The sequence below is a fragment of the Perca fluviatilis genome, chromosome 14 (assembly GCF_010015445.1).
Source record: "Perca fluviatilis chromosome 14, GENO_Pfluv_1.0, whole genome shotgun sequence".
In the NCBI taxonomy this organism is placed as follows: Eukaryota; Metazoa; Chordata; class Actinopteri; order Perciformes; family Percidae; genus Perca; species Perca fluviatilis.
The window spans coordinates 8,978,566-9,006,205 of record NC_053125.1 but is presented as its reverse complement, the minus strand read 5'-3'; the positions used below and the strand labels follow the sequence as shown (position 1 = coordinate 9,006,205).

The following is a 27,640-nucleotide window of genomic DNA, read 5'->3' as shown; positions in this document are numbered from 1 at the left end:
AAGTGATGTGACACGTTTTTTAGGCTACAACATTTTTTGTCACATACAGCAAACATCTCCTCCCTATCCGCTAGCTGCCTATCCCCTGAACACACTGTAATAAAATGTGGTCTCTGTAGACAGCCCAGGATCCACAACCGCCAACAAAAACAAACTGTGCCAACCTGCACCACCAAACATAACAAATATTGTTCCAGCCAATAACTGACAAGAAGGAGCTGGTTGAGTTATGAATATGCATTGTGGAAGTATCAAGTAACAATATTTGTTATGTTTGGTGGTGCAGGTTGGCGCAGTTTGTTTTTGTTGGCGTTTGTGGATCCTGGGCTGTCTACAGAGACCACGTTTTTTTACAGTGTGTTCAGGGGACAGGCAGCTAGCAGATAGTGAGGAGATGTTTGCTGTATGTGACCAAACATGTTGTAGCCTAAAAAACCCGTCACATCACTTAGAGCACCTTTAAATACAGGACAGACCGTTGGGAGTAGGCATCTAACCCACAAACTGGACTTTTGACGTGGTAGAAACGGGCCTCTGTGTGTAAAAGTTACACTGTAGTGAAACACAGATCTTGGCTCACTCAACTCTAATTGTTTCTTCATGTTGTTTCTCCCAGGGAATGTCCAGCATGATGATCCCTATATTCCTGACAGGGCTCTGCTTCCTGTTGCTTGGGCCCACTTGTTACAGTGGCAGCAGGATCCTAGTAGTGCCCTTTGATGGCAGCCACTGGATCAATATGGAAGTGATCCTCCGAGAGCTGCACTCCAGAGGCCACATCATGACTGTGTTGCGTGCTGACAAGAGCTGGTACATCCCTAGTAACTCTTCCATTTTTACTTCTATTAATGTGACCATGCTGGAGGATAAGGCGGAGGACATTAACTTATACAATAAAATACTACTAGATGTTATGGAATGCCGCAGGTTGCCGACGTTTATACGGACCTTCTATCAACAGTACTTAATGACATCCCTGTTGGCAAAGGGCCATGAGATCATGGCCAGATCAGTTGCTACAATGTTAGATGACCCTGTTTTCATGAAAAAAATGCAAGAATCTAAGTTTGACTTAATATTAACGGACCCTGCTCTGCCTATAGGTGTTGTTTTGGGTAGTTACCTCAAGCTGCCAATGGTTTTAAATGTGCGCTGGATTAATAGTGGAGAGGGCCATTTGACCATAGCTCCCTCTCCAGTCTCCTATGTTCCCGTGTCAGGAAGTGAACTTCACGATCAGATGGATTTTCTGGAAAGAACCAAGAATATGTTACATTCTATCTATAGTTTGGTTGCACAGCACTTTTTCATTAACCCTGCCTACTCAGATGTGTTCCAGCGGTATTTCCCTCCTGGAACTGACTTGCTGTCTTTGGAGCTTGCAGCTGATATCTGGCTGGTGAGGACGGATTTTGTCTTTGAGTTCCCTCGGCCCACCATGCCCAACGTGGTCTACGTAGGGGGGTTCCAGTGCAAAAAAGCTGGTCCTCTTCCTGTTGAGCTGGAGGTCTTCATGCAGAGCTCTGGAGAGCATGGGGTTGTGGTCATGTCTTTGGGGTCGCTGGTGTCAGCCCTGCCTCATCAGACTACAGAGGCCATTGCTGCTGCTTTTGCTGAGCTACCTCAAAAGGTGGTGTGGAGGTTTGTGGGTGAAACGCCTTCATCCTTGGGGAACAACACCCTTCTGGTTAAATGGCTCCCTCAGAAAGATCTCCTGGGGCACCCCAAGACCCGTGCCTTTGTAGCCCACGGAGGCACCAACGGCTTGTATGAGGCCATTTACCATGGCGTTCCCGTTCTGGGCCTGCCACTCCTCTTTGACCAGTTTGACAACCTACTAAGGCTAAAGGTACGTGGGGCAGCTCGGGTAATGGAGGCCAACTCACTCACCAAAGAAGACTTCCTGGAGGCTCTAAAGGACATCCTGGAGACTCCCTCGTACCGTAACAACATACAGCGTCTCTCACAGTTACACCACGATCAGCCAATGTCTCCTATGGACAGCGCCATCTTTTGGATTGAGTACGTCATCCGGAACAAAGGAGCAGCCCATTTGCAATCAGCAGGTTTTCGTCTTCCTTGGTACTCCTACTTCTGCCTGGATGTGGCTGTTTTAATTATGGCCCTCATTGGAGCCTTTGTCTGGGCTTCAGTCTTAGCCTGTAAGGTTCTCTGCTGCCGAAGTTCTCGGAGAAAGAGCAAAGCTGAGTAACTAATTTGAACATAACTTATACTTAATGCCTGCTGTAAGGGAAATTATACTGCACAATTAAAAACATTGTCATGTTTGGACATATTTATTATACGTAATCTTTATTACAGATGTCCTAAACTGCTCTGCATGTATAATCATGTATTTTTTCTTTGTTGATCATAAATCTTTTCCATGTATCCTTTACTCTACTGAACCTTAGCCTGATTGTTTATGAGAGTATAAAAAATGTAAGGGTTTCGGGATGTACATGACAAAGAACGGTTTGTCATATAACATAGTGTTCTCTAAGGGGCCCCTAAGGGAAGTGGTTTTATCTTGTGGACAATGACCTTTTGAGAGAACCTAGCTGAGGGTTACTTGGTTAGTTAGTAACTAACAGAAAGGTCAACACAGATAAGAACCAGTCTTGGCCAAAGGGAGTGTGAACAAATAAGGAAACTTCATGTACCACTCCAAGGTACAAATGAAGTGAAAAGCTTGTCATTGGGGTGCACATTTCAAACTAACCCTAGCTGTCTGTACCATTTTCTGAGCATTTATAAAGTGTAACAATAATACTATTTTTTTCTGGTTCCTCTTTTGTCAAGGTGTAACTACAAAATTGTCACGACACTGCCCAGTGTTTGCTGGGGAGATAAACATTCACACATCCACAAATAAGTGGATTTTGACACCAACTGACTCTTATTCACAGTTTGGAAACATCTCTGCTTGACGTTGAGGGGTGGGGGGTGGGTGGAGGGGGGGGTATTTGATACAGTATAGTATCTTGATATTTTCCATGGCAATGTATTGGATACACGGACGCCAAGTACTGATATTTTATTATATAAATCAATCTTTTATTATGTAAACTGAACATGAGAATTTAACTTCTAACCCTTAACCCATAATATCGTATCGTGTGGCCTCTGGTGATTCCCACCCCTAATTTCTGCATCAAATTCTAAACTTTTGAATCAATCTCAGAACCCATCAATCTGATGATAATTTACCCTCTGGGTGCAACAGCCAATATTTAGGGGGTTACGGTGTAGCCAGCAGATATCTGGGCCAAAACCTCCTCTTCTCATCACCATACTATAGTCACATATTTTTATGAAATAGTGTCATGGTGATGATGCTCTATCTGCTGCAGCAGTAATAATAATACACTTAGGGTTAGGGGTTAGGGTTAGAGCACCTTTCAGAACATACTTAAAACACAAATAAAATAAAATAAATGCCTAAAATACATGAAGGGCAAAATAAAAATAAATAAACAACAAAAAAAAAACTATGAAATAAACAGGCAGCTCAGATAAAATCGGGATATGCTCTCTAATAAAAGTACATTTTTAGAAGCGATTTTAAAAAAAGATACTAATTTAGACTCATTTCCTTGTCATTCCAGAGCCTCAGGCTCTGACTGTAAAAGCTCTTCCCCTGTTTAGTTTTCAGCCTGGACTCTAGAAGAGACAGAAGACCTCAAAGTACGCTAAGGTTCATAAGGGATTAAAATGTCTGAAATCAAATGTGGAGCCAGCTCATGAAGAGCCTTAAAGGTCCAGTGTGTAATGTGTTTTATCTGTTCATTATCAAAATCTCTGTTGCCTGTTCACAAACTTGTCCTTTTTCATGAATATTTACCGCCACCATCAAGTCCAAGTACTCCTTTTGGCTTAAAGGTCCCATGACATGGTGCTCTTTGGATGCTTTTATATAGACCTTAGTGGTCCCCTAATACTGTATTTGAAGTCTCTTTTATATAGACCTTAGTGGTCCCCTAATACTGTATCTGAAGTCTCTTTTATATAGGCCTTAGTGGTCCACTAATACTGTATCTGAAGTCTCTTTTATATAGGCCTTAGTGGTCCCCTAATACTGTATCTGAAGTCTCTTTTATATAGACCTTAGTGGTCCCCTAATACTGTATCTGAAGTCTCTTTTATATAGGCCTTAGTGATCCACTAATACTGTATCTGAAGTCTCTTTTTATATAGACCTTAGTGGTCCCCTAATACTGTATCTGAAGTCTCTTTTATATAGACCTTAGTGGTCCCCTAATACTGTATCTGAAGTCTCTTTCCCGAAATTCAGCCTTTGGGCAGAATTACAGACACTAGAGCCAGTCCCACAATGAGCTTTCAATAGTATGTGCCATTTCTGTGTCTGTAGCTATTGAGGAGGAGAGAGGGGGGTGAGGAGAGGGGGGGGCAAGGTGGAGGGTGGGGGTATGGCCTTGACCAACTGCCACTTTGCTCGTTTGAAAGCCATGATGTCTCTCTCTCATGGGCGGGCCAAATTCTCTGGGAGGGCAAAGCAGAGAAAGGGAAAGTAACCTTGCTCCTTATTATATCATAATGAGCAGATTCCAGATCGGCCCATCTGAGCTTTCATTTTCTCAAAGGCAGAGCAGGATACCCAGGGCTCGGTTTACACCTATCACCATGTCTAGCTACTGGGGGACCATAGGCAGGCCGGGGGAACTCATATTAATGTTAAAAAAATTCATAAAGTGACATTTTCATGCCATGGGACGTTTCAAATTTTATATTTGCATTTTCATGAACTGGGGTAGATGCTCCATATTCGTGTGCCATCTTGAAATACGTTAGCCTGTAAGGGACATACAGGACATGCTGATCCGCCTTTCGCGTTTCGCTGTCACATGATAAACTTGCAGGTGCTGCTAATGCTGCTAATGGCTATCGTAGCTTCCCGGCCCGGCAAGTTTGAAGAAGGAAACATGGAGGACCACACGCATGGAAAATCCAAATTTCAGGAACAGGAGTCTTCTTCTTCTTCGCCCAGAAAAAGAAAAAGGATATTGAAAAGAGCAAGAGACCGGCTTTTTGAAGCGTGAAGGCTACCGTAGCTGTAATACGTACTTTGAACAAATACATTGAAATGACAAATGCAAAATGTTTGACAACTCAAATTGCAGTCCATTAATATGCACTCTACCTTACTTTTGTATGCCTTTACCATTGACCTTTGCTCTTAAATACAGTACAGACTGTTGGGAGTAGGCATTTAACCCACATTCTGGACTTTGACCTGGTAGAAATGGGCCTCTGTGTGTAAAAGTTACACTGAAACAGATCTTGGCTCACTCAGGATCTGGAGATCAAGCCATATGTCTGGGTTTTGATACAACAAGACCAGGTGAGGCATTTGACTAACTTTTAATTGAACAATATAACACATTACATACATATGAGCTATACCTTAAAGTAACTGGGTTTTACAACTGTAATTGTTTCTCCATCTTGTTTCTCCCAGGGAATGTCCAGCATGATGATCCCTATATTCCTAACAGGGCTCTGCTTCCTGTTGCTTGGGCCCACTTGTTGCAGTGGCAGCAGGATCCTAGTAGTGCCCGTTGATGGCAGCCACTGGATCAATATGGAGGTGATCCTCCGAGAGCTGCACTCCAGAGGCCACATCATGACTGTGCTACGCTCTGAGAAGAGCTGGTACATCCCTAGTAACTCTTCCATTTTTACTTCTATTAATGTGACCATGCTGGAGGATGAGGCAGAGGACATTCATTTTTACAATAAAATGCTACTAGATGTTATGGAACGCCGCAGGTTGCCGACGTTTATACGCACCTTCTATCAACAGTACTTAATCACATACATGTTGGAAAAGGGCCATGAGATCATGGCCAGAGCAGTTGCTACAATGTTAGACGACCCTGTTTTTATGAAAAAAATGCAAGACTCTAAGTTTGACTTAATATTAACGGACCCTGCTCTGCCTATAGGTGTTGTTTTGGGTAGTTACCTCAAGCTGCCAATGGTTTTAAATGTGCGCTGGATTAATAGTGGGGAGGGCCATTTGACCATAGCTCCCTCTCCAGTCTCCTATGTTCCCGTGTCAGGAAGTGAACTTCACGATCAGATGGATTTTCTGGAAAGAACCAAGAATTTGTTACATTCTATCTATAGTTTGGTTGAACAGCACGTTTTCATTAACCCTGCCTACTCAGATGTGTTCCAGCGGTATTTCCCTCCTGGAACTGACTTGCTGTCTTTGGAGCTTGCAGCTGATATCTGGCTGGTGAGGACGGATTTTGTCTTTGAGTTCCCTCGGCCCACCATGCCCAACGTGGTCTACGTAGGGGGGTTCCAGTGCAAAAAAGCTGGTCCTCTTCCTGTTGAGCTGGAGGCCTTCATGCAGAGCTCTGGAGAGCATGGGGTTGTGGTCATGTCTTTGGGGTCGCTGGTGTCAGCCCTGCCTCGTCAGACTACAGAGGCCATTGCTGCTGCTTTTGCTGAGCTACCTCAAAAGGTGGTGTGGAGGTTTGTGGGTGAAACGCCTTCATCCTTGGGGAACAACACCCTTCTGGTTAAATGGCTCCCTCAGAAAGATCTCCTGGGGCACCCCAAGACCCGTGCCTTTGTAGCCCATGGAGGCACCAACGGCATGTATGAGGCCATTTACCATGGCGTTCCCGTTCTGGGCCTGCCACTCCTCTTTGACCAGTTTGACAACCTACTAAGGCTAAAGGTACGTGGGGCAGCTCGGGTAATGGAGGCCAACTCACTCACCAAAGAAGACTTCCTGGAGACTCTAAAGGACATCCTGGAGACTCCCTCGTACCGTAACAACATACAGCGTCTCTCACAGTTACACCACGATCAGCCAATGTCTCCTATGGACACCGCAATCTTTTGGATTGAGTACGTCATCCGGAACAAAGGAGCAGCCCATTTGCAATCAGCAGGTTTTCGTCTGCCTTGGTACTCCTACTTCTGCCTGGATGTGGCTGTTTTAATTATGGCCCTCATTGGAGCCTTTGTCTGGGCTTCAGTCTTAGCCTGTAAGGTTCTCTGCTGCCGAAGTTCTCGGAGAAAGAGCAAAGCTGAGTAACTAATTCGAACATAACTTATAATTAATGCCTGCTGTAAGGGAACTTATACTGCACAATTAAAAACATGTTTGGACATATTTATTATACGTATTCTTTATTACAGATGTCCTAAACTGCACTGCATGTATAATCATGTAGTATTTTTTCTTTGTTGATAATAAATCTTTTCCATGTATCCTTTACTCTACTGAACCTTAGCCTGATTGTTTATGAGAGTATAAAAAAATTAAGGGTTTCGGGACGTGCATGGCAAAGAACGGTTTGTCATATAACATAGTGTCCTCTAAGGGGGCCCTAATGGAAGTGGTTTTATCTTGTGGACCATGACTTTCTGAGAGAACCTAACTGAGGGTTACTTGGTTAGTTAGTAACTAACAGAAAGGTCAACACAGATAAGAACCAGTCTTGGCCAAAGGGAGTGTGAACAAATAAGGAAACTTCATGTACCACTCCAAGGTACAAATAAAGTGAAAAGCTTGTCATTGGGGTGCACATTTCAAACTAACCCTTGCTGTCTGTACCATTCTCTGAGTATTTATAAAGTGTAACAATATTAAGATTTTTTTCTGGTTCCTCTTTTGTCAAGGTGTAACTACAAAATTGTCACGACACTGCCCAGTGTTTGCTGGGGAGATAACCATTCACACATCCACAAATAAGTGGAATTTGACAGAAACTGACTCTTATTCACAGTTTGGAAACATCTCTGCTAGACGTTGAGGGGTGGGGGGGGGGGAGAGGCCGGGTATTTCATACAGCATAGTATCTTGATATTTTCCATGGCAATGTATTGATACACGGACGCCAAGTACTGATATTTTATTATATAAATCAATCTTTTATTATGTAAATTGAACATGAGAATTTAACTTCTAACTCTTAACCCATAATATCGTATTGTGTGGCCTCTGGTGATTCCCACCCCTAATTTCTGCATCAAATTCTAAACTTTTGAATCAATCTTGGAACCCATCAATCTGATGTCAATTTACCCTCTGGGTGCAACAGCCAATATTTAGGGGGTTATGGTGTAACCAGTGGATATCTGGGCCAAAACCTCCTTTCTCATCACCATACTATAGTCACATATTTTTATGAAATAGTGTCATGGTGATGATGCTCTATCTGCTGCAGCAGTAATAATAATACACTTAGGGTTAGGGGTTAGGGTTAGGGTTAGGGTTAGAGCACCTTTCAAAACAGTTAGTGCTTTGCAAAAAAACAGAACACATTTAAAACACAAATATAATAAAATAAAATAAACGCCTAAAATACATGAAGGGGCAAAATATAATTAAATAAACAAGAAATTTAAAAAACTATGAAATAAACAGGCAGCTCAGATAAAATCAGGATATGCTCTCTAATAAAGGTACATTTGTGGAAGGGATTTTTTTTAAAGAAACTGACTTAGACTAATTTCCTTGTCATTCCAGAGCCTCAGGCTCTGACTGCAGAAGCTCTCCCCCTGTTTAGTTTTCAGCCTGGACTCTAGAAGAGACAGAAGACCTCAAAGGACGCTAAGGTTCATAAGGGATTAAAATGTCTGAAATCAAAAGAGGTGTCAAAAGTATTCACGTTCATTCCTCAAGTAGAAGTATAGATGCCAGGGTTTGAAAATACTTCTGTAGAAGTTGAAGTATCAACTCAAGCTTTTTAGTCAAGTAAAAGTGTAAAAGTACTGGTTTGAAAACTACTTAAAGTATAAAAGTAAAAGTAATGCAAGGGGGAAAAAATGCCAAAAAGGACAAAAGCTCAGCCCACCCCACAGGGGCCTATAGTGCACTACCCCACCTCCACAAAAAAAACATTTTTTTCTAAAGGCCATACCCCACTAACACAGAACGTGTAGGGAACGTGTAGGGAATGTTGTGGGACGTTAGTTCCTGGTTCCCTAAAGGTTAAGGGAACCAACCAACTCAAATGTTCTCCAGTGGTTGCACTGTACCTCCACACAACGTTCCCGTTTGGTTGTATTTGGTTGTTCTGAGTGCGGTTTTGAAATTTTTATTTAAACCAGCCCCATTCAAGTTTTGAAGTAGCATATAAAAGGTTTGCAGATTCACTCAAAAATGATTGGTCTTATAAAATCTAAGTAAGATAAACAACATAGCAAGAGAATATATTTATTTTTAAGGTTGATATAAATTTTGCTGCAGAGGATGTACTTCCTACGGCAACTGCGGAAGCATGGCCTACCACAAGAGCTATTGGTCATCTTCTACTCTGCTGCCATCCTCCTGCCTCCTCCCCTCTGGCGGGCGCTACAGATCCCTGCACACAAAAACAACCAGACACAAGAACAGCTTCTTTCCCTCTGCCATCACTCTCCTGAACTGCTGATAAGTGGGGTCATCCCCACTTTGGCCATTCTCCTACACATTACATACTTTATCATTCCAATATGCATCTTGCACACTACACTTGCACTATTACTTTGCACTCTACATCCCACTCCATGTGTACTTGTATTGATATTATGTCTTATTTGTATAGTTGTATTTTTTGTATATTGTGTTTATGTGTATGTTGTCTCTATTGTACAGTATGTGTCTATATGGCCAATACAATTGACTGTGATTCTTATATCTATTTTTTATGTATTTTTTATTTTTTGGTACCATTCAAGTTTATTAAACGGTAGGAGATGTAAAAAAGTACGTTAGGGGAACGTTCCCTAAAGGTTCCGGGAACATTCGATGTAACCAAAAACTAACCAAAACCATAACTTTCAGGTAACGTTCCAGCAAAGTTCTGGGAACCATAAATTGTTAGCTGGGTAATGACTGATAGGTTGGATATTTCAGCCTATATGTTTCAAATGTATTTCATATCTTGTATGTAAGGTACTACACAAGAAGGTTAGTCTGGGGACAACCTTCACCCACAGGAACAGATTGGAATGTGGGAATCTATTAGGAGCATGTGCCATAAAAGGTACAGGTTAAGAGTAAACTGTTCCACTGAAATAGATATCTTGGGCTGTGTGAGCACAAAAAGAGTTTAAAAGGGATCCATTTTGATGTACAGTTTGGTCACCCTTGGGCAGACACGTCTGTATGCTCACGGTTGTCTCATTGTCATGAGAGTTTGTTCACTGTTTGAATAAAGCTGCATTTATTTGATTTGAATTCATCGGACTGGTCGTCATCTTTGAAGTCTCCCAACACAATTTCTGAGTCATCACCCGATAACAATGACTATGTTATATTAAAATCATATGTGCAAACTCAGAAGGGCTGAAAAAGGTGACACATCTCTTCTCTGTTTTTCACACAATGGTAGCTACAGTCTGGTGTTACAATCCTCTAATGTGAAATACAAACACACTTTAACACACACTTTAACACCGTTTAGCTGTCAGCATTTTAACCACTGCTAGCTAACGGTAGGCTAACATTACCTGCTGCCAAGTGTAGTGTTAACTAGCGTCCCGTACAGTGATGTTTCAGTTGCCTCTAATGTCTGTTTTCGGAGGATCATAGAGAAGTGCAGGCATTTAAGTGGCACCTAAATAAGGCACCGAAATCCGCGTTGCTATTCGGTCCGGTAGATAACGGTCGTTAGGGCACCGGTGCCATATTAGCACCAGGTCTGTGCAGGTGCGATGGATCGCGTACAAACCAATAGGGTGTCAGAATGGTATATGTTTATACTTCTCATCCAACCACAATAAAATTCACTCTATCTGGATGGCGCGATTTATCTGGATAGTTTTTTTTGTGTGTGTGTGTGTGTGTTTTTTTTGAACGATGACGAGCCGGAATGAAAACAAGCCAAACTGAAATAGGAGTAACGAGGCTATTTTTAAAATGTAAGGAGAAGAAAGTACAGATAATTGCGTGAAAATGTAAGGAGTAGAAGTAAAAAGTCTGCTGTAAAATAATTACTCCAGTAAAGTATAGATACCCAAAATTTCTACTTAAGTAAGGTAACGAAGTATTTGTACTTCGTTACTTGACACCTCTGGAAATCAAATGTGGAGCCAGCTCATGAAGAGCCTTAAAGGTCCAGTGTGTAATGTGTTTATCTGTTCATTATCAAAATCTGTGTTGCCCATTCACAAACTTGTCCTTTTTCATGAATATTTACCACCACCATCAAGTCCAAGTATTCCTTTTGGCTTGAAATTTTATATTTGCATTCGCATGAACTGGGGTAGACGCTCCATATTCATGAGCCATCTTGAAATACGTTAGCCGGTAAGGGACATACAGGACATACTGCTCCGCCTTTCGCGTTTTCTCTGTCACATGATAAACTATTCAAAATCCAAAATTTCAGGAACAGGAGTCTTCTTCTTCTTCACCCGGAAAAAATAAAAAGGATATTGAAAAGAGAAAGAGACCGGCTTTTTGAAGCGTGAAGGCTACCGTAGCTGTAATACGTACTTTGAACAAATACATTGAAATGACAAATGCAAAATGTTTGACAACTCAAATTGCAGTCCATTAATATGCACTCTACCTTACTTTTGTATGCTTTTACCATTGACCTTTGCTCTTAAATACAGTACAGACTGTTGGGAGTAGGCATTTAACCCACATTCTGGACTTTGACCTGGTAGAAATGGGCCTCTGTGTATAAAAGTTACACTGAAACAGATCTCGGCTCACTCAGGATCGGGAGATCAAACCATATGTCTGGGTTTTGAAACAACAAGACCAGGTGAGGCATTTGACTAACTTTTAATTGAACAATATAACACATTACATACATATGAGCTATACCTTAAAGTAACTGGGTTTTACAACTGTAATTGTTTCTTCATCTTGTTTCTCCCAGGGAATGTCCAGCATGATGATCCCTATATTCCTGACAGGGCTCTGCTTCCTGTTGCTTGGGCCCACTTGTTGCAGTGGCAGCAGGATCCTAGTAGTGCCCGTTGATGGCAGCCACTGGATCAATATGGAGGTGATCCTCCGAGAGCTGCACTCCAGAGGCCACATCATGACTGTGCTACGCTCTGAGAAGAGCTGGTACATCCCTAGTAGCTCTTCCACTTTTACTTCTATTAATGTGACCATGCACGAGGATGAGGCAGAGGACATTCATTTTTACAATAAAATGCTACTAGATGTTATGGAACGCCGCAGGTTGCCAACGTTTATACGCACCTTCTATCAACAGTACTTAATCACATACATGTTGGAAAAGTGCCATGAGATCATGGCCAGAGCAGTTGCTACAATGTTAGACGACCCTGTTTTTATGAAAAAAATGCAAGACTCTAAGTTTGACTTAATATTAACGGACCCTGCTCTGCCTATAGGTGTTGTTTTGGGTAGTTACCTCAAGCTGCCAATGGTTTTAAATGTGCGCTGGATTAATAGTGGGGAGGGCCATTTGACCATAGCTCCCTCTCCAGTCTCCTATGTTCCCGTGTCAGGAAGTGAACTTCACGATCAGATGGATTTTCTGGAAAGAACCAAGAATATGTTACATTCTATCTATAGTTTGGTTGAACAGCACGTTTTCATTAACCCTGCCTACTCAGATGTGTTCCAGCGGTATTTCCCTCCTGGAACTGACTTGCTGTCTTTGGAGCTTGCAGCTGATATCTGGCTGGTGAGGACGGATTTTGTCTTTGAGTTCCCTCGCCCACCATGCCAACGCGGGTCTAGATGGGGGGTTCCAGTGCAAAAAGCTGGTCCTCTTCCTGTTGAGCTGGAGGCCTTCATGCAGAGCTCTGGAGAGCATGGGGTTGTGGTCATGTCTTTGGGGGGGCGCTGGTGTCAGCCCTGCCTCGTCAGACTACAGAGGCCATTGCTGCTGCTTTTGCTGAGCTACCTCAAAAGGTGGTGTGGAGGTTTGTGGGTGAAACGCCTTCATCCTTGGGGAACAACACCCTTCTGGTTAAATGGCTCCCTCAGAAAGATCTCCTGGGGCACCCCAAGACCCGTGCCTTTGTAGCCCATGGAGGGACCAACGGCATGTATGAGGCCATTTACCATGGCGTTCCCGTTCTGGGCCTGCCACTCCTCTTTGACCAGTTTGACAACCTACTTCGGCTAAAGGTACGTGGGGCAGCTCGGGTAATGGAGGCCAACTCACTCACCAAAGAAGACTTCCTGGAGGCTCTAAAGGACATCCTGGAGACTCCCTCGTACCGTAACAACATACAGCATCTCTCACAGTTACACCACGATCAGCCAATGTCTCCTATGGACAGCGCCATCTTTTGGATTGAGTACGTCATCCGGAACAAAGGAGCAGCCCATTTGCAATCAGCAGGTTTTCGTCTGCCTTGGTACTCCTACTTCTGCCTGGATGTGGCTGTTTTAATTATGGCCCTCATTGGAGCCTTTGTCTGGGCTTCAGTCTTAGCCTGTAAGGTTCTCTGCTGCCGAAGTTCTCGGAGAAAGAGCAAAGCTGAGTAACTAATTTGAACATAACTTATACTTAATGCCTGCTGTAAGGGAAATTATACTGCACAATTAAAAACATAGTATCTTGATATTTTCCATGGCAATGTATTGATCCATAGATGCCAAGTACTGATATTTTATTATATATATATCAATCTTTTATTATGTAAATTGTACATGAGAATTTAACTTCTATCCCTTAACCCATAATATTGTATCGTGTGGCTTCTCTTTTTGAATCAATCTCGGAACCCATCAATCTGATGACAATTTAGCCTCTAAGGGCAACAGCCAATATTTAGGGAGTTATGGTGTAGCCAGTGGATATCTGGGCCAACACCTCCTCTTCTGCACACCGGACGTTGTTTACATGGTTTCAGATTAGAAATTTAAGAATAACAGCAAGAATAGAGTTGGAGTTGAGAGACCATGTCTCTGACCGGATTGTTTCTCTGCATATGAATGCAGATACATGTTACAAAAGCTAATAAAAAGCATATTTATTGTCAGAAGATAGCAAATGGTTTCCAAGATTGTATTTCGACCAATGTGCTCCAGCTTTTTTTGCTCTCCACGCGGACTATTTACTTGCATGCAACCAAAGCTCACTCAAACATGATTGGTCAATACTACTCGGACTACAAACGGAAATCGGAACGCTTTCGATACCAAAATCTTGTCCCGTTGCCTACAGATTCTGCATGTAGATATCAGTTTATAGAGATTAATTTTTAAATAAATAAAGGTCATAATCATTGTGTATGTTTGTTCTAGATACAGACAATCTTATTTGTAATGAAATGTTTTTAACAGAGACGATGGAATAACAAAAATGTCAGTTTTGGAATTAATTAATTAGCTTAAAATGTTCAAATGTAAAAAATCAAAGTCTGCTATTTTCAAGCTTTTCTAAGTTGGTTTCCATAATTGCAGTTCTATTTTGATTACAAAAAACAACTTTATGGGTAAAGTGTGTTATCAAAATGATCTGACCTGAGAATAAACAGGTGATAGGTGGTCTAACAAACCAAACTGAGGTTTTGCTTACCTAACAGTAGCACATGTATATTATCATAGCATTCAGAATGTTTTATCAAAGATCTCACAGAACAAATGGTGACAGCCTCCATCTTACAGCCTGATCTTCTCATTAGTTTTGCCCACTTCTTGTTTGACACGAGCTCTTTGCACAAAGATATACCTACCTAGAGCTCACATGGACTGTGGAGACAAAATCTAAATCCTCAAGAAAAAGACAAACCCTGGGACAACATCTTTTCTTAGTAAACATATTTGTATTATCTACTCTTTTCTGCAGGGCTCTCACTTTAAAAAAGTATTGACAAATGTAATTAAGTTACGCATATTTGCACAATATTAGACACAATACACTTTTATTTTGTCTTACAGCATGTGCTAAGATACCAAGATAACATCAATATGATATGTACATAATAATGACCTACAGCCATTTTGTCATCATTTTATAAATGTAAAAAGCATGTGTGATGGGAAATGTCAGAAAGCTGTACTGCACCTTTAAACAGATTGTAATTGCAAACACACATGGGGTCTTATCATGAGATCACAGTTCACACTCTCAACAAACATGAGATTGTGGTTTACACAATTGTTTTTGTAGCTGCCAAATTTGGAAAAGAACCTTAGATCATGACCAAGCAGAGACTAGAGCACAGAGGGGAAATGCTACTTTGGTCACTAGACCGTTGCAGAGCTGGAGATGAATCACCATATTATGGTCACATATTTCTATGAAATAGTGTCATGGTGATGATGTTCTGTCTGCTGCAGCAGTAATAATAGGCCTAATAAACTTTGGGTTGTGGGTTTAGGGTTAGGGTTAGAGCACCTTTCAAAACAGTTAGTGCTTTGCCAAAAAAAACAGAACACTTTTAAAACACAAATATAATAAAATAAACGCCTAAAATACATGAAGGGCAAAATAAAAATAAACAAGAAATTAAAAAAACAACAACTATGAAATAAACAGGCAGCTCAGATAAAATCGGTATATGCTCTCTAATAAAAGTACATTTTTAGAAGAGTTTTTTTTTTTTAAAGACACTGACTTAGACTCATTTCCTTGTCATTCCAGAGCCTCAGGCTCTGACTGTAAAAGCTCTCCCCCTGTTTAGTTTTCAGCCTGGACTCTAGAAGTGACAGAAGACCTCAAAGGACGCTAAGGTTCATAAGGGATTAAAATGTCTGAAATCAAAGGTGGAGCCAGCTCACAAAGAGCCTTAAAAGTCATCAATAATCTTAAAATCAATCCAAAAGCAAAGCATCGCACATATTAAAGGCCTTTGTACTGAACTTTTGCACATTCCCTCATCATTTTTGCGCATTCTGCACAAAACCGTACAGCCTAAAACAGTAGTTTTGCGCATATTTGTTAGTGTCTCACATCTATTTTGTTGTAATATTTCTATTCTATATTTATGTTTTTGTATGTTGCTGTACTATGCTTTACTGTTTTATCGTATGCATGAAACACCAAGGCAAATTCCTTGCAAGTGAAAATGTGATAAATCCTATTCTTAATTAGATTCTGAACAGGGAGCCAAAAGAGGCTAAAACGGGTGTCAAGTGATCGTACCTCTTGGTTCTGGTTAAAAGCCGTAGTTCTGTACAAGCTGTAGTTGGGAAGGGAAGAAAAAGAAGCAGGAGCTTCACTATTTGCTTTACAACGAGCCATGCTTTTTTCTCAAACAGCTTCCAGAAATACTGAACAACTAGATATTAGAAGAAAGAGCATTATGTTCTTGTTGCCCTTGTTCATGTAGTTGACCTGTCAGCAGTATACTGCCTTTTTGAGTGGAAAAAGGATGTCGCAATGAGTTTGCAAGCTTGGTTTCTCACTGCAGCTTCCTGTGTGAACTTATTTTGCAGAACTCCGAGCCCATCTCTCTATGTGCATACAGTGTGAACAGCTCCCGTATTCCATTGACGAGATGAAATTCCTGCAGCCAGTCTGTTGCAGTAACTACTTATTATGCTGGGACCGTCTTCAGGGACACTTCCCCCTTGAGTTTACTTATTTTCTATGCCATGAGCTGATATATGTCATGTTTAATGTGGTCTAGGTAGGGGCATGGAGACGTTAATGCAGATAGAGTGGTAGTAGTGACTCAGGGGACTGGTCAGTTTATCAGTTACAATCTTGGATTCTTTAATAAATCAGAAATTGGTGACATTTTAAAGGAAGGGAAAGGCAAAGTGAGTGATTAGACCCTACTCCCTGCTAAACCATGTAGTAAAAATACTGCCTAACCGCCCAATGTCTCAACGTACCCATTCTTCTCTACAACAATTTCAATTGTGTACGCTTTTTTTCTCTCCCACCGGTGCCTGAGCAGAGTTCACCCTGGGTAAATTACACTCATTCAATGTCTACTACCTGGATTAATGAAATAAGTCACTTTCATGAGAGGGGCAACGTTTTCAGCATTGCGTGTAGGCTCTACATTCACTTTAGCAGCAATACATTTGCTTTCAGGGCTGTTTGTGTGCTCTCTTTTTCTGTGGTTTGTAATCTTATCTGCCAATCAACTCTCTTGTAAATCACACACACACACACACAAAACAAGCTTGACAAAATGTGGTGGGAAACACACTTTTTGAGTCCCCATATACAGTACAAACACACATTTAACAAGATAATCATGAACAGTTAAATTTAAGTAATACACATTTAAAGCGCTTAACTAAAATAACATTTCTACTCACATAGTAAAAATAATCAAATGGGGTTTAAAGACAGCATGATTAATGTGTTCAATGGCACACAGCCAGCAATCTAAAGGGCCTTAGTGGACACCCTACATCAGTTCCTTTCCTTCACAGCTCCTGACCACCTCAATCATCCTGTCTGCTACTTACTGGAGTTAGAGAGAGACAGGGGGGACAAAGAGAACGAGAGTATATGTTTTTGTTCTTTGCCAGAAAGGCGTGCTCCTGCCTCAGGATGTTGCCTTTAAAGCTGAAGAAGTGGGTTTCCTGTGGAGGAAACGTTCACAGAATAGACAAGGCTGGGTCCAGACACCGTGTTCCCAACATTTCGTGAGTACAGGTCATCCAGCTGCAGAGAGGGCAGCGCGCTTTTGTGGAACAAAGCCGGGCTCACAGCCTTGAGAGGTGAGTGAAAAGTCTTGGTTTGAAATATATGGTATAACTGCTCGTGCACCTAATTATAATAAACCATCTGAGGATGCTCTTCTATCTGCTTTGCAGGCATTCGTGTCTGTCCTTGATGGATCCTGGATGCTTTGGAGACTGGTTGACCGACAGAACGTACAGGAGAATGCATTCATGAATAATACGCAACGGAAAACGTGGATGCATTAAACTGATAACAACTGAGACTTTTGCTTCGAGTGACTGAATGGCAGTGGTGAAATGTAACTAAGTACATTTACTCAAGTACTGTACTTAAGTACAAATTTGAGGTACTTGTACTTTACTTGAGTCTTTTCATGTTACTTTCTACTTCTACTCCACTACATTTCAGAGAGAAACTATTAATCTGACTGCTTTAGTTACTAGTCACTTTACAAATTAAGATTTTTGCACAAAACATATGTAGTTTATAAAATACAATGTTTTAATGTAACAATATACGGCCTACTGTACACGTCCAGCTGAAATGATTCAACGGTCAAACAAAGAACTGATTTGATTGTTTCCAGTTTCTAAAATGTGAGGACCTTTCTGCATTGAGTACTTTGACTTTTAATACTTTAAGTACATTTTCCTAATGTGACTTAAATACTGTTACTTAAGTAACATCCAATGTTTACAGTGTGGAAATAGTACCAACCCATCATCCTGCAAGTACCTCTAGTTTCCCCATGTCAGGTGCTTGACCAACAGAGACATGTCCAATGACAGCTGCCACCTCCCGTTGGACACGGACACATTTGGCCTGACCTGTATCTATGGCCTGATCTTCTCTTTGGGTCTCCCCAGCAACCTGCTGTCTCTCTGGGGACTGTACCACCTGGGTCGCTCCGGTGGAGGAGGCTGCCAGCTGGTCTACATCCTCAACCTGCTGCTGTCAGACCTCCTCCAGCTGCTCACTCTGCCACTGTGGATACTTTATCTCCAAGGTGGCCACCGCTGGCCCTACGGACAGCTAACCTGCGAGCTGGTGGGCTACGTGTTTTACGTAAACGTCTACGCCAGCGTCATGTTCCTGTGCCTGATAGCGCTGGACCGCTGCCTGGCCATCGTGTACCCGCTGAGCAGCCGCAGCGTGCGGACTGTCAGGGTGGCAGCAGTGTCCGGCGTGGCCGTTTGGACCCTGACCTTCCTGTTCTGCCTGAGCGGGCTGCTACCGTCTGTGTTTGACTCGGACAGACTGCTGTGTCTGGAGCAGTACCCCGTCAGCCCCAGATATGCCCACTTCAAGATCACCACCGTGGCCCTGGGCTTCCTTCTGCCATGTTCCATACTCGGGTGAGTTAACCCCAAGGTCCCAGTGATGATACTAAAACATGTTATGTCACGTTGTCTTTCCAAACCTGTCGATGAATAGGTTCTTTGGTCAAATGAGTCTGATCTTTTCCAATGCTAAGGAACTACTTTCTTGTCTAAATATTTCAAGTGGTGAAATTTGTTAAACAGCACAATGGAAATTTAGAGACTATTTACCAAAACCTGAAGTTGAAATAATTCAATAAAATGTATGGGGACAATTGCATTACACTAAAATGAGATTGAAAACTGAAAACACGGAGTGAATGTACAAAAGATCAGCGAAACCCTCGGGATACAGCGTTTTTTTTTGGTTATTTTTGCAACGCATTCTCATGAACGGGTTCATATACCGTAGGAAAATGTGTGCACAACTATTCGTATGATATGTTACAAAATGATGGTGACCTCCGACCGGTCACTTGACAGTTAAGATTAGCAGTCGTTACGGTTACGCTTAGCGAAGAAAAGGTGACTGTGAGCCGGATACAATGCACCCTGGGCGACGGTCATGACGGTGGCCGATATAGTTGAGTTTAGCCGACAAAAGTTGCCTATCATGCGGCGACGACAGTTAAGTTTAGGCACCAAAACGACTAGTTAAGATTAGAAAAACAGCTTGTGGTTTGGGTTAAAACACCTTTTACCTTAAGTAGTACTCCCGGGACACAAACATCCATTTCCTCTGTTAAACTCTTATGTTTTCCACTTAAAGCAACACTAGAGAACTTTTCCAGCTTCGGTCCCCCTACAGGTTGGAAGCGGAGTTGTACATTACATTACATTATGCAAGTTTGTCAGATCGGGTAGCGGATCTGTACTTTGAATGAACTGGACAATGCAATGTAATGGACAATTCTGCTTCCAAGCGGCAAAAGTTCCCTGGTGTTGTTTTAACTTCTTCCGGGATACAAACAACCCTCCTCACTACAGCTATGATCTTTGCGCTCTTATACAGCGGCAGTCAATGTGGTGCACACAGCAATAAATACGTGGAATACATACGAATTACAGTGCATTAGTTTTCGTAGCTATATGCGCAAATGGCAAACAGCCTGTTGTGAGTGGTACAGTTTAACAAATGAACTGGTGTAACGTCCTCCAGCGACATTAAACCATTTTGCATATTCTGATGGCCGACACGCTGACTTCTCATCTGCAACTCTGCTTCCTCCCTTAGCTACACCTCAGCCCACATTGGAGTGACACTCCGGCGATCTCCTTCCCTCTCCGACCACGAGCGGCACAAAATCGTAGGCATACTAGTCGTGATCACCGTCAATTTCATCGTTGTGTTCGGACCCTACCACCTCGTGGGCGGATACAGATTTGTGTCCTTGCTGCTGACTAATGAGCCCTGTGGATTTGAGCGTTCCATTTTCCTCATCTATCGCCTGTGCTACGGCCTGACCAGCCTCAACACCCTGCTGGATCCCCTCTTCTACATCTTCCTGTGCCCTGATGCCCGGCTAGAGCTGCAAAGATCTCTGCCCTGTTTGGGAAGGGGGCAAAATACCAGCAAAAAGATCGCCCTCAGTTTCAGAGCTCACCCAGACAACAAGAGGGAGAGTGAAACAGGACATAATAATCTAGCAATATAACTTGGATTTGACCACAGAGCGGACTCCTTGGATTTAGTCAAAGCAATTGTGCCACCCAGTGGAAATGCACGTTCCAGTTTCAACTCTCAGTGAATACATGAATTGAAAGCTGATACAGTTGCACTTGTTGATCTAAATACAGTTTTAGTAGGACGAAAATAAAAACATTTGTATGCAGCACACAGATCTGAAAGAGCAAAGACTCGAAAGTGCTGCTTACATAAACTCAACACTTAATTTAGTAGAAATATATCAAAAACCCCACTCTTTTGTGATAACCATATCCATACCTTGAAAGGAGACATATACATCTGATTCACCCATTTACTAGATTTGTTTTTCGAACAGTGTATGGAAATGAACCAACGTTTTTTTTTACTGCAATGTTTACAACAATTAAAAAAAAAATCAGCTTAATCACTTGTTTACTGTCTTTTTTTAAAATAGAATGGGTGTGACTTAGCCTGCTCAGGAAACACAAACATGAGTGTGGTTGTATGATTGCAAGACAAGTGTCACACTGCAACACCAGAATGCTTTTCTTGTCGGTTTATTAATGTTATGTAAATTTCACAGCATTAAAAAATTTTTATATTACATGAATTGAATGCAATTATGCACAAAGACATCTATTCTCTATGATAAGCACAATGGGCAAATTTATATATATATATATAAAAAAAAGAAGAGCACACTCTTTCTCTGTAATGTAGCTCGTCAGTTCCTGCAGATACTGATCAGAGACACCTCATGTATCTGTGACTTATAGTTCAAACTCTTTTTACAAAGTCATAAACAACAAAAGAAGCACAAATGTATGGGTCATTCAATAAACTATAAACATCGATCAAGCATCCAAGTAAAAAAAGAAAATGCTTGTTCCAGCAATCAGATAAGCAATTTGAAGAATGGTTGAGACATTTGAATTACCATAAATTCTAACATAAAAGCCAAACAATGGTCATAACAATAGGGGCCATTGCCAGCACAAACAAATAAAGCTCTGTCGCTAATAAAGATCGGGTAGAAAATATTGAGGAGGGATTGAAAGACTTGGGATCTAAAGGCTCAGATAAGAAATTCAGCATAATGTACATTTCTACACCCTTAATTCCATCAGTACAACAACAGTCCAGTGGATTTTACTTGTGAAAAGGATTAGGTTTACATTAATTTAATGAAATGAAATGCCTACTGTACGTTTCAAATTAAAAGCCTACCTGGAACGCAAGGAGTTATGCCAATTGAGCTTCTCGGTTGACTTGGGAGCATCTCTTAGTTAATTATGTTAAATATAATGATCTAAGGACATTTTCTTTTTAGGATATTTATTCATGCTCACCTCTTATTCACTTTCAATAGCTTTGCCCATCGCATTCAGGCTGTGAATCATGCAACCATCCGAATTCCTGCATGGGTTTCAATTTAAAACATTTGTGCAGGATAATGTAGTTTAACATCGACAAAAAAACAAATTGAAGCAAAGAGAATTAGGAAGCAACAGGAGGTCAATGAAAACAGTATTTCGCAGTCGCAGATTGGCGAGTATGAAATGACTGAATCCATCAATCAGTGGTACAATTCCAGTGAAATGTTATCCCATCAGCTCCTCCAACTTGTGCCTGATTCATCATAAAGCAGAATGTGTTCGTCAGATCGGCACATCACCACATTAGGCACAACTAATATTTGTAAAATTAAAAAAATATCAGCATAAATTTTGCGTAGCTGACTGGAGAGAGCCGCGCCTTCTTGAACTTATGTTGTACTCTGTTGTACTGATGAGAGTGATGCTTTGCGGTAAAAAAAGTATCCTCAATTTATGTAAAGACACATCATCAACAGCAAATTCATACGGGAGCAGATCAGAAAACACAGGGGCTTCTTACTAAAATGTGATCAAATATAGAATCGAAAACTACAAAATTACAAATAAAGGCTGTTCCAAAGGAGAAAATAAAAGCCTGGCTGCTATTTAAAAGAATTCACGTTACGCTTTCGATCAGTCCAGAGTAGATTCAGCAATACTTTTAGAATACTCCTGATCCTTTCCTGTCAAGGTTGTCAGAGAATTCCTCTGCTTCAACACCACCTCGGACGTGCTCACAGAGCTGCGAGCGGTGCTGCGGCGTCGGGCGAATTCTGCCAGATCCTCAGCCAGAACGCTCTCCATCACCGCACCCAGGGAATGCCTAATCTTCTTGCACAGGTCAGGGCAGCTGAACACATACAGAACGGGGTTAAGGACACTGTTAAGGAAGCTGATGGTTGCTGAGATTGGGAGTGCACGGCTTGCAAAACCCTGTGCAGGATGTCCAATGGGGGCCATCACCTCAATGATGATGAAGAGGTGGTACGGAGCCCAGCAGAGTACGAAGCTCACCACCACGGCCACTACGAGCCGAACGAAACGGAAAGGGCGTCGGCAGCCTCTGCGCGCCAAGCGGTTGTTCACGGCAGCATAGCTGAGGATGATCATCAGTAGAGGGATCAGGAAAGCTAGAAAGAGCTTCATAAAGGCCAAGGCCTCCTTGCGTTCCTTACATAAAGACCCCAGGTCAAATGGTTTAGCAGGGAGGAGTCGAGCATAATTGTAGTAACATAGGATCTGGCCGTTAGGTAGGGGAATGGTGTCACGGAATATGTAGAAGGGGATTGTGAAGAAGACAGCCAAGACCCAAATCACCCCACATACCTTCCCCACACGTTGGACATTCCTGTAGTTCTGAGCCCAGACGGGTTTCAGCACCACCAGGCAGCGGTCCATAGAAATGGCCGCCAGCAAGAAGCCACTGACAAACATGTTGAGAAAGAAGATTGAGGAATGGAGGCGGCAGACGGTTTTGCCCAGGGTCCAGGTGCTGCCGCGGGCCATGTAGAGGGTGAAGAAGGGCAGGGAGGCGGTGGCCAGCAGGTCCGAGGCTGCGAGGTTCAGGATCCAGACGCTGATGACAGAGCGACGGACATGGAAGCCGACTACTCCGAGGATGAGGAGGTTTTCTATGATGCCAATGGTAGAGAACAGGCCATGGAGGGAAATGGCGAACACGCTCAAAGAACTCATCTTGGCTGTTTGGTTCGATGCGTGAAATATGCTGATATTTGTTTCCATCTGGACAGGACAGGACAAATTTCTTAACGCCATACTGAGCTGATGTCCTTTAACTCCCTTTTGCTGCACACTGCTGAGATCTACAACAGAAATCAGAACATGTTAACGAAACAGTCGTTAAGTGGCAGAATTTTTTCTAAAATGTCTGTTAGTGTCTGTTATAATGTATGCAGTACATATGGTGTCAGGGCTCAGAGGTTATAAGGGAAGTTTTAGCTTTTATTTCTAAATGGCTATTCTACGGAAGAGGATTAGGGCCACATGTGAAAAATGTTTTTGATTCCTGAGTTTAAAGTCAGAATTCTGAGTATAAAGTCAGAATCCGAAGAAAAGTTCTGAGTTTAAAGTCAAAATTCTGACTCAGAACCACATGTGGCCCTAATCCTCTACCATACTATTGAGATAATGTTCATGACATGAGCAATATGTCAACGTGTGGTTACAACATGGCAATAAAGTCATTTTTACTCACACCCCCACCCTCCTCCTCTCTCCTCCTCAATAGCTACAGACACAGAAATGGCACATACTAAGGAAAGCTCATTGTGGGACTGGCTCTAGTAGCTGCAATTCTGCACCAAGGCTGAATTTTGGGAAAGAGACTTCAGATACAGTATTATAAAAGCATCCAAAGAGCACCATGTCATGGGACCTTTAAATAAATTAAATCTATAATAGAGCTCCAATTTACTTCAGTGTGAACCTTAAGTCGACAAACTGCTTTTTGTCCGTCTTAAAGCTACAAAAAGAGGAATTTGCAACTCTGTTTGCAGCTTTTGTGGTAGCTCTTTGCAGTATTTCTTTGAAGTCTTATCTTTTACACTTCCTGTCTGATCGTGTAACACAACATGCCATTCTATATAAAGCATACATACAGTAATAAACTCAAAATCTAACATAAGTTTTTAAATTGCACACTTTTTTTTACATCATGCATTGAGCAGGATGCATGTGGCTTGGATACACAGATGCTTGGATCGGAAATCACATAGCTGTAACAATAAAATGCGCTAACACAAAGATTAGGATGAAAACCTGAGGTGTTCACATTTGAATTAAAATGTGTAATGCTCAAGACATATCACATTTTTCTTTTACTGACTGAAGAAAATATTAGTTGGACCGGACATTTGTGGTGACTTTGCTCTGCTGCTGATATGAACTGCAAAAGCAAAGAAAGAAGCATTGCAAATATAACTTCAAGTCTGGCGTTATGTCTTAAAAGCAAACTTTTGTTAAAAGAACCGTAATACACATCGATAGACATTTCATATATTTCGCGTGCATGTTCATTTGATTTGTGATGGGTGATAAAAATGACACTAGTGATGTTATCTGGCTCATTACGAGATAATCACTAAAACTGAAACTTGTAAAAAACATTGGCCTCTCCGTTACCTGTTGTCCTAACTCCTTGCTAAACACACAGACCTACTCCTGACAAAAAGTGACTTACCAGTTACTCTGTTTCAAGGCTGATGAGCTGTGTCATGTGTATGACACAGTACCCGGCACTAGCCTCATGGGCGTACAATTGCAGTAATAGGAAGTCACAAACCTCAATAGGAACCTAAACTAACAGCTAAGAACACAACCCAATTTCACTTGACTTGTCAGGCCTTCAATATAAATAAAGTCTGTTAGATACTGGTTTATTTAAAAGAAAGTGAAAAAATGTGTCTTTCATCTACTGTATGATTTAAGTTGACCAATTTATGTCAGTGCACAGAGAGATGTGCGGCTTATCATTTCATAATCAGTTACATGTATTTAAACTAGTTTAATTACATTTTGCAGTAGCTTGCTGGTAGTTCAAATGCATTTACCTAGTTATTCAAGTATGTTCATTACGTATTTTTGTATCTCTATGTGTTATATGGACCTGTGTCTGCAATAAAGCTTTATTATATTACTTTGTTGCTATTTTTAACTTAATTGAAACTATTGAAACTACCAACAATTTTGGGCCATAAAGGCGATGCGGTTTTATTTTTATTTTACCATTGCTTCTCTACTGTACTGTAAAAAGGCCCTGGACACCCACACAGGTGTTTTCAGTTATTCTGGCTGATTAGACCTGACCACGACAACCAAAGAAAACAGGCTACATCCTCCTAAAACCGCGATGGCTGCACCTGATTGGACGAACGCTTCACGCGGAGCTGTCTGCGGTCGGATTTTAAAACATACCAACAAGGTGGCTTATTGTAAAATGTCTTATTTCATGAAAATAGCTCACAAAAAATGTGCTTCTGAAACAGTTTTGTGTGAGAAATAGGCCATGCTTAATCTGTCTTCATTTTAGATCGACAACGGCCTGTTAGATTTTTGTGAGCTTTTGAGAGGCGGCGAGTCGGAGGACCGGGTGAATGGGAAGCAGGGAAATGACTCTTCACAGTGGACACGTGCTATCACTGGGTAATCTCACATTGCCAGGCCTATCTCCTCAGTGCTGGGAGTATGGTCTGGTACACCCCTACCTATTCTGAGATAGGTCTGGCTTGCTCTGGCTTGCTTGTATTTCTTTAAACCAATCACAACCGTCCTGGGCGGTGCTAAACCCCGATAGCATAGATCACAGAAGGTGAGGGACAGGGATTTCAGGCTTTTTCCCAGCAATGTACATACATTAAGCCAGGCTAAACTGGTTATTCATGCTTGGTGCAATACCTGGACTTGTCTCACTGATGGACAAAACCAAATCTGACATTCTGACTTGCACTTTTCCATAAATAGTGGAATTTTTTTTATTTATTTTTGGTTAATGTATGACCTGTGAACAAGTGAGCATGTTTTTGCAATAAATTGAGTGGCATTTTTCGCTGGCATGTGACTTTTATTGTTTTATTTTGTTATAATTTGGTAGAACATGTATCACACTGTCAATTTGATAGTTTGAACTACTTTTTAAAGTAGCTTCAGTTAACCAAACAAGATTTCTCCCTATAGTTTTGCTATTGTTCAACTTATTCCAGTGTGAAGTCAAAGTAGCTTACCAAACACTGTTTTTCTAATCTGTTGATCGACACAAAATAAATGAAATGCCCTATTGCAGTCTTTTTTTTTTGGCATCCGAAAAGTGTCTGATGACCTATTACCAAAATCACTTTAATGCCCGCATTATGAACATCAAAGGCTACCCATATGAACAGACCACAATGACCTGGATATGCTAACATAACAGGAAAACAACAGCATGAAGGTAAAAAAAGTTGTTTTAGTCAAGTTTATTAATTACTTTAACCCTAACCAGAACTCGGCTTCAACAATTACAAGGATAAAGATGGAAACAAATCACATATTGATGTATCTAAAGAGTGAAAGATTTTGTAAATGATTGCCCTACTAGGTTTAGTTGGTTGACTTAAACTCCATTAAAGGTGCAGTAGGTAAGACTTACTAATTATTTCTGTCATATTTGCTGAAACTGACCCTATGTTCCAGTAGAACTACATGAAAAAGGTAATAAAAAAAATAAATCAGGCTCCTCTGGCACCACCTACAGGCTGTAGTGCGATTTGCAAAAATTTCAGATGCACCAATCAGGGCCAGGGGGGGTATCTAACTGCGTGTCAGTCACTGCTCATGCACACACATTCATTCTCCCTTGTGGGGGGAGGGGCTAAGGAGACCATTTTGGGCTTTAGTGGAAAGGGGGGAGGGACTGAGAAGTTGTCGATGTTCAAATTCCTGGATCTTCGCTATCTTACCTACAGCACCTTTAAATTGGTCTATCACCCACAAATGTCTTTCAAATTATATTAACATTTTTCCTTAACATTGTTTATGACTTTGGAGATATCCTGTGTTTTCCATAGTTTAGGTTTAAAATGTCCTCATACCAGTTCTGAACTGGACTGATATCTGGTACTATGCACCCCACACTGGAATGGACTACAGATCAAACTGAAGTCAGAGACACTAGTTCCTTCTTGTGCGTGTGGTCTCTTCTTCACAAATTATAGTGATCTAAAAAAATAATTCTAATCC

General features: G+C 41.5%; 4 protein-coding genes and 1 pseudogene across 8 annotated transcripts in view; 4 read left to right on the top strand and 1 right to left on the bottom strand.

Annotated features, from left to right (window-relative positions):
- LOC120573560 (UDP-glucuronosyltransferase 2B15-like) overlaps nucleotides 1-14,586 on the top strand; it is a 29,158-nt gene extending 14,572 nt beyond the window's left edge. Inside the window, exons 4-5 of the mRNA XM_039823350.1 lie at nucleotides 617-2,277; nucleotides 13,522-14,586. Of these exons, the coding sequence (XP_039679284.1) occupies nucleotides 617-2,212 (1,596 nt within the window). The 3' untranslated portion in view covers nucleotides 2,213-2,277; nucleotides 13,522-14,586. The remainder of the gene's footprint in view (nucleotides 1-616; nucleotides 2,278-13,521) is intronic.
- LOC120572423 (UDP-glucuronosyltransferase 2B15-like) lies at nucleotides 5,248-7,736 on the top strand. The gene is made up of 2 exons (XM_039821717.1): nucleotides 5,248-5,362; nucleotides 5,480-7,736. Exon 2 carries the CDS (start codon nucleotides 5,483-5,485, stop codon nucleotides 7,073-7,075), a length of 1,593 nt encoding a protein of 530 aa, XP_039677651.1. The 5' UTR covers nucleotides 5,248-5,362; nucleotides 5,480-5,482; the 3' UTR covers nucleotides 7,076-7,736.
- LOC120572424 lies at nucleotides 11,654-14,583 on the top strand (annotated as a pseudogene).
- Nucleotides 14,587-17,967: 3,381 nt separating the features above from the next.
- Nucleotides 17,968-20,955, top strand: si:dkey-165a24.9 (G-protein coupled receptor 4). Its single transcript, XM_039821733.1, has 2 exons — nucleotides 17,968-18,919; nucleotides 20,118-20,955. Exons 1-2 carry the CDS (start codon nucleotides 18,339-18,341, stop codon nucleotides 20,536-20,538), a joined length of 1,002 nt encoding a protein of 333 aa, XP_039677667.1. The 5' UTR covers nucleotides 17,968-18,338; the 3' UTR covers nucleotides 20,539-20,955.
- An 89-nt stretch (nucleotides 20,956-21,044) lies between these two features.
- The window catches only part of LOC120572425 (prostaglandin D2 receptor 2-like), a 101,918-nt gene continuing 95,322 nt past the window's right edge, over nucleotides 21,045-27,640 (bottom strand). For 4 of the 5 annotated variants that reach the window (XM_039821722.1, XM_039821720.1, XM_039821721.1 and 1 more), the window contains exon 2: nucleotides 21,045-23,730. In XM_039821722.1, coding sequence (XP_039677656.1) covers nucleotides 22,541-23,683 — 1,143 coding nt within the window. In that variant the 5' untranslated portion in view covers nucleotides 23,684-23,730 and the 3' untranslated portion in view covers nucleotides 21,045-22,540. Of the gene's footprint in view, nucleotides 23,731-25,106; nucleotides 25,166-27,640 lie in introns of those variants that run through there. The other variant, XM_039821719.1, reaches the window with a different exon arrangement.